At 37.5% G+C, this 7,545-nt stretch overlaps 1 protein-coding gene across 1 annotated transcript in view; it reads left to right on the forward strand.

Annotated features, from left to right (window-relative positions):
• LOC105165507 (succinate dehydrogenase assembly factor 2, mitochondrial-like) overlaps positions 1,711 to 7,545 on the forward strand; it is a 9,280-nt gene continuing 3,445 nt past the window's right edge. Inside the window, exons 1-4 of the mRNA XM_011084541.2 lie at positions 1,711 to 1,979; positions 2,075 to 2,179; positions 2,307 to 2,433; positions 3,122 to 3,190. Of these exons, the coding sequence (XP_011082843.1) occupies positions 1,894 to 1,979; positions 2,075 to 2,179; positions 2,307 to 2,433; positions 3,122 to 3,190 (387 nt within the window). The 5' untranslated portion in view covers positions 1,711 to 1,893. The remainder of the gene's footprint in view (positions 1,980 to 2,074; positions 2,180 to 2,306; positions 2,434 to 3,121; positions 3,191 to 7,545) is intronic.

Consider the following 7,545-nt stretch of genomic DNA (forward strand, 5'->3'; position numbering starts at 1 on the left):
CTGTTGGGTTGACCCGCGAGTGGCATTGTCTTCTAGTTGTCATGCAGCTTGGAGTTTGCAGTATTCTACATCCTTGCAAGACCTGGGATTTCAACAATTAAGGTTACATCATTATCACTATGTTATTACTTTTTCTTCATATTCTTGATTATGACTGTGATAGAATCGAGTCTAGTTGAACACATTGTTATTCAAATTTATTTGAGTTTTCATTGGGTCTGAAGAATGATATCCGAATCTTATTCTATTAATAAATAAATTGAGTTTAAGTGAATTTTAGTTAAACCAAACATGCACGGAGTTCAACTAGTTTAATATTTTGAAAACACATTATATTTTTCTTTATTAACTGAACAGTGTTGAAATTTAGCCTGTTGGTTTCTATAACAGTAATTAAAGTGAAGACATGTTTGATTTTTTGTATTTTTATTGAAAGTATAATCATTTAACAATACAGCAATGTAAAAACACTATTTTATTAATTACTTCAAACATAATCTTGTTTCACAAAAGAAATTATACAAAATTAAAAATACATATTTTAGATCTGAGAAAAGAAATAAAAACTAGATAGTCTCCTATCACTAGGCTCACCAACCAACCTGGACTTTTGGCATCCGAACGGCTTTAATACAGTGTTCGAAAAAGTGACTGACTGCTTAGTTGGCAGGTTGGTAAACTTGAATATTTGGTAAGAATGAAAATGGACATTAAATTGGAAATGGAACTAGATTTGTCTTTAGGCATAAGTCTGTCAGATCTTACTCAAACCCAGGACCAAAGAAAGGCCAAATTTAATTTATACCCAGGTCCTACCCAATATATCGAACCCAATTCAAGACTCATGAATTTCTAGACCCGACTTGAACTGATTTTCTGGGTCGAGATCAAAGAAAAGATTGGACCTGCCCATATCAAAGAAACAACATCAAAGTAGAAAAATAAAGCAGAAACCCACATCCACCTGCTTTAGTTGTAGAAGGCTACAAGCAAAAAACAGCAGTCACTTGATGATTGGACCAACCGGCAAGCAAAGCAACAAGTTTGCTTTATTGAGCAACAAACGAAAGAGACGACAGAGATGGCGTAAGCGACGACGGAGATGGGTTAGCGCCAAAGGCGATGGCCATGACGGGAGGTGACGAGAGAAAAGATTGAGAAAGCATGTCGATGTGAGGTTGGGAAGAGATTTGGGGATGGGTCTGAGCGGGTAGAAGTGGGTATATTACCCAACTCAGACCCAATCATTCTAATTTATTGGGTGTTCTAGATTTGGGCCTAATTTAAAATGAAGGATTGGGCATTGGGGCCTGGCCTGGACTCATTGTGATGGGTCCGGGTTTGAGCCTATTAACATACTTATTTAGGAATAATTATATTTTCACTTACGTCCCTTAATTCATGACATGTTTATATATATTACTTTATCTTTTAAATAATTACACATATATTTATCAAAATATTTTTATCACTTACACAAACATCTTTTACTTTATCAAAAAATTACACACTCTCTCTATATGTTATTAGCATTACACAATCTCTTATTTTTTAACTGTGAGAAGTAATTTTTATAATTATACAAAGATAAAAATTATTCCATACTCCATAGATCAAAGTATGCATGTAATTATCGCTTCCTTTAATAATGACAATGCGACATGACATGACATTCTTAAATAGTCATGACCTCACACTCATAACCCATCTTAATTGTAGTAATCTCACTTTTGATTGGCCTTATGTCTGATTTATACTGCAGCCTACCGCAGGCTATTACCGCAAGTGATTCCGATTGCAAAGAACACCTCGCCACCACCTTCGCCGCCTATTCAGCCCATCGACAACCATTTGAGCGAAACTACACTTCCTTCCTAGTTCAAACGTAACAAAATGGCGAGTTTCAGGAGAGCCCTCTTCTCCACCGTCCCTCGTATTCTCAGCTCCAGTCGGACCTCCGCCGTCGCCGCTCTTCACAGGTCAATTTTCAGCTCCGTCCGCGAGCTGTTTGTGAAATTTGATGATGATTCCTTTTTAGAAGAAATTCTGATAATGATTTGATGGGGTTATATAGGCCGGTATTGGGTTCTTTCTGGCGTTTCTATTCTTCGAATGAGAGCAACCAGTCCGTTGATATCGACCTCTCCAATGAGGAAAGCAAGAGGCGCTTGTTTAACAGGTTCTTGATTTAGCAACCTGTAATTAGGCGTTATTTATTTGGAAATGTCTTCTTTTTCTTCTAATCATTTCTGTTTTTATCTAATTTGTTTCTCTTGTGTGATTTATTTGGTGTGGGAAATTTTTAGGTTGTTGTATAGGAGTAAGCAAAGGGGTTTCCTGGAGCTGGACTTGATTTTGGGGAAATGGGTGGAGGATCACATTCATTCTATGGATGAAAGCGGAATTAGATCCCTTGTTCATGTCCTTGACCTGGTAAATTTACTTTTGATTATCTCCAAATCTTGATTATTGCTGCTTTTCTTGCCCCAGATGTTCCAAGAATTCTGTACTTTCTGCTACAAAATGCACCAACAAAATGAGAATATTTTTCTTAATTACAGAAACTGGACTCTTGTTTAGGATTTTTTTCCTGGAAAATGATACTTCTTACGAGTTAACATCCAGGGAAATAGTTGTCTGGACATGGTTTCTTGCTGGCAGCTAGCTGTCTTTCTATCATGAACTTTTCTAACATGGATGATTGCTCTGGGGCTAATGTCAACAATGCGCAATTGCAAATAGCTTTTTCCTGTGAAAACTTGGTGGGTTGATACAACTTGAAGCTGTTTGGGTAAAACATTATGTGATTTAGATGCCAGCGGCTTGTTCCTGATCACCTATAAATCTCAGTTCCTATAAGCAAGATTCATACTATGTTTGTGGAGATGTTTGGTAATGGAAGATTCATACTATGTTTGTGGAGATGTTTGGTAATGAAGATTCATACTATGTTTATAGATCGTTCATAATGAAGCTTAACATGGTTTTCATATTGCTTTGATCTCTCATAAAAAGGAAAGAATTTGCAATATCATTGATGTTTGTATCATCTTGTCAAAGCTTCTTGAATCGGCTTAATATACTTTTCTCTTTAAGCCCCTTCCCTCTTATCAACTGCCAGGAAAATCCAGACCTATGGAAATGGCTGACCTGTCAGGGTCAACCCCCGGAGGCTGTGAAGAAAAATCTGGTAAGACAAGAATCTAGAAGACTGCTTCTTGGTTTATGGTTGCCGAGTTAATTATTTTTTAATTATAAAAAAAAAAAAAATTATTTTTTCATAATTTTTTTTAAATATATAACAAAAACATGACGAGTCGCGATTTGAAATCGCGACTCGTCATTAAATTAATGCCGAAAAATCAAAAATTTCCCAAGTCGGGAAACAAAATCCCGACTTCAAGTCGGGATTTTGAATCTCGACTTGAAGTCGGGATCCTGAATCCCGACTTCAAGTCGGGATCCTGAATCCCGACTTGAAGTCGGGATTTTGTTTCCCGACTTGACAATTTTGCTTTTTTTTTTTTTTTTTTTCGTTTAAATTATTATTATATAATTTAATTTATATATAATTAATTTTAACAATATACTAAAATCCAAAATTAATAAAATTAACATTGCATTAACATAAAAAATTACAATTAAGGGTACAAATGTAATGGTTATTTATTTTGTATAATTGTAAAAAATTACATTAAATACAAAAAATATTTTGTACAATTGTGAAAAAATCAAAAAATATACAATTAATCCTGGCTACCCGGTACTGGCACATCCGATTGTGTTGAAGAATTTCTTTGTTGTGCTTGTTGTCGTGCACGCCTTTGCGCCCAATCCATCTCGTTGTAAATACGTATTGTTTGATTTCGACCAGGGCGCGAAGAGATGCGAATAGTAGGATCGTGGACCAACTCAAATCCCGGTACATCCCAATAATCTTCGGAATGTACAGGTTCAAATGACTTAGAATATGTATTCTTATAAGTCATTATATCGTAATAATCCTTCACCATTGATGCAGCATTAATCATGAATGCAGCGCATACCTTTTGAGCGTGACTGCAAGGTATACCAAATTGACTCCATTTGCCGCAAGAACATTCTCGGTTCGCAATTTTGACAACATGGGTGTTGACTCCATGTCCACCGTGACGTCTTGTAACAACCGAGGCGGACTGTTGGAACTGATGGAATTTGGTGACGGTATGTTCAACAGAATTTTGATGCCAACGTGTGAACATCTTATATGCAAAATCCGTCCACAGTTGGTTGTTGGTCAACATTACAGTACTTCTTGCTAACCTCTCACGGAAATAATGGACACTTCGCTGAAACGTCATCTCAGCAATTGCTGCCAACGGTAGGCGGCGAGCCCCTTTCAATACTCCATTTATGCATTCCGACATATTTGTCGTCAGAATTCCGCATCGCCATCCACCGTCATGTGATGCTGTCCATTTTTCCTTGTCGATCCTATCTAACCACTGAAACGCCTCGAGGGACTGTTTCTTTATCTCCTCCATAGTGCGATTGAATTTTCTGATCTGATATTCAGAGCCAGCTCTCCAACAAAGATCCTTCAACACAATATTTTTGTATTTACTGTTGAAATTGGAACACACGTGCCGCAAGCAATATCGGTGCACGCCGTTAGGTGGCACGAAATCCGGACATTCACGTACAGCTCTTGTGATACCAGCATGGCGGTCAGAAATAAGGCAGATACCCCGTCGCCCTCGTATAATGTGTCTGCTCAATTGTCTAAGAAACCACTTCCAAGATAAAAGTGATTCTTCATCGACAACAGCAAAAGCAAGAGGAAGTACCTGTTGATTTCCATCCATGGCAGCAGCAATCAACATCTTGTGCTTGTACTTTGTGTATAGATGGGTCCCATCTACACTGATAAGGTTGCGACAGTGTTGGAACCCTTCAATGCACGGCTTGAACGCCCAGAATACGTACCCTATCACATATGCACCGGTTGATGTGTCGCGGGCTTTATGTTGCCATTCAACAATCGTTCCTGGATTATATTTTTGGAGAGCTCCCAAGTATTTGGGTAGCTTTTGAACGGAGCTCTCCCATGTGCCATAAACCATCTCATGTGCCATTTTCAAACTGTACCATGCCTTTTGATATGCTATATCGTATCCGGTATGGTCTTTCACAGTCTGGATGACATGCTTGATTCCGTACGACGGGTTGCATTTTACATGTCCTAACAATAAAGAAGCAACATATACTCTATCTAAATTACCGTGTTCGAGGGACATTTGATTCAATATACATGTATGGTCCCCTCCGTATTTTGTTATTGACCACCTTCCCATTTTTGGTTTGTAAATGCCTCGCAGCTCCCATCTACACCGCATAGCTGCAAAAAATAAAGACGAATCAGTTGAATAATTTTGTATGTTTAGACATATACGACAAAAAAATATATATATTTATACCTTCGGTGGTATGCCTACACAATACTTTCCACTTGGTCTTTGAACTCTCAGGTACCCAATACTCGCGTCGGGCATGTCGTATTGAGTGATCTTTCACCGCCTCGATTAAAGCTTCTTTATTTTTGAAAAGCATTCCCACATCAAGTCTGCCTTCGTTTTTGTCATAAAATTTTGCATACCTTAAGTTCGGTACATCAATGGAATCCACTGGTACCTCCGGGAATGTTTGTTCAAAAAATGGTATGGAGCGGTAAAATATTTCCTGAGAAGTTCGTTGTGCCGTAACCGGCTGAGAGGATGTTGACGTACCTTGTGCAACATTTTCGGCGACAACATTTATGTCAACATCTTCGTTTCCATCCTCAGGTGGAATTGGATAATCCACTTCATCCGGTTCGGAAGCTGCATCTGATTCATTAGCCAGGCTGTCCGCAATAGGGTCTTCTGGCTCGGCAATGTGTTGTGCAGAAGTTGGTATAAAATGGGAGGTGGATGGAGTATGTGAGTGGGTGGGCTCTGTGTAATTAAGTTCAATATTATCGAGCCCTTGTGTGACAGACACCACATTCGGAGTATAACAATCTGTATCATAATGTGATGTGCCTGCACCAAAATCGGGGTTAGAAGTACCTGCATCGAAATTAGAGTTATAGGTACCAGTGAAATTTTCGTAGTTGGAGGAAGACGGAAATCCTTGATTGGATAACATCGCCATGTATTCCCCCCATTGTTGACTCATTTGTGAGTTGTCATCCACCAACTGTCGGGAATCGAAAGCTCCCCAACCTCGGCCAATTTGTGGAGAATCATCGTGCTGGATTTCCACCGTTTCGACGAAAATTTCCATTAGTGGAAATCCAGCTGTAGGATCAGTAAAGAATGACAATGTATCGTCATCCTTTATTGGTATCAGTGTTTCCTTAATTCGCCCTAGGTATTGGCACGAATGTTTTGCAGAAACATTCAACGAAAATCGGGAGCTATCAACACCAATTTTTTTGTAGATTTTTGATAAAAATTGATCATAACTGGATGAACGGGGGATCCTCATTGCTGCAATGGGCGTCTGATCATATGTAACAGACCATCCATCGCTCGATAATTCACCACCAAAATACAGAAAAATCTCAATGCGAGAAGATGAAGAAGCCATTTTGTTGCAAGTTTCTACGTAAAAATGAGGAACAAGATATTAATATGATGTAAGAAAAATCTCAAAGGCTGGTATGCAAATGACGAAAACAAGGATGGACGCATATATATAGGCGAGTAGTGCTGCGTTTATTGAGTTGGTCGCGACCATTATGGAGGGCAAAGGCTGGTACGTACCTGCCTGATTGAAAGGCTGGTACGTCCCTGCCTGATTGAAAGGCTGGCACGTACCAGCCTTATTCAAAGGCTGGTACCTACCAGCCTTTGAATAGGCCATGTATATATGTATATAACTTATTCAAAGGCTGGTACGTACCAGCCTTTGAATAAGGCTGGTAGCTATCAGCCTTATTCAAAGGCTGGTACCTACCAGCCTTTGAATAGGCCATGTATATATGTACATATATAAGTACATATTATATAATTATATTATATATAAATATTATATATATAAATATATATTATACAAATAAATATATATATAATATATAATATATAAAAAATATATATATATATAATATAAATATAATATTATATATATAATATATATATATAATATATATATATATATATATATGTTATATATATTATATATATATATATTATATATATAATATATATATAATATGGAGAAACCCTCTTCACACAAACTTCAAGAAATGAACTGAAGAAACCCTCTTCACAAAAAATTCAAGAAATGAAATGAAAGGAAGAGCAAGATGATTTTGAGTGTTTTTACCAGTGGTTTTTTTCTTTCTCGGATCAAATGGATAAAAACCCTCTTCACCAAAAATTGAAGAAATGAACTGAAGAAACCCTCTTCACGAAAAATTCAAGAAATGATATGAAAGGAAGAGCAAGATGATTTTGAGTATTTTTTACCGGTGGCTTTTTTCTTTATCGGATCAAATGGAGAAACCCTCTTCACCAAAAATTC

The sequence above is a fragment of the Sesamum indicum genome, linkage group LG1, assembly GCF_000512975.1.
Source record: "Sesamum indicum cultivar Zhongzhi No. 13 linkage group LG1, S_indicum_v1.0, whole genome shotgun sequence".
NCBI lineage: Eukaryota > Viridiplantae > Streptophyta > Magnoliopsida > Lamiales > Pedaliaceae > Sesamum > Sesamum indicum.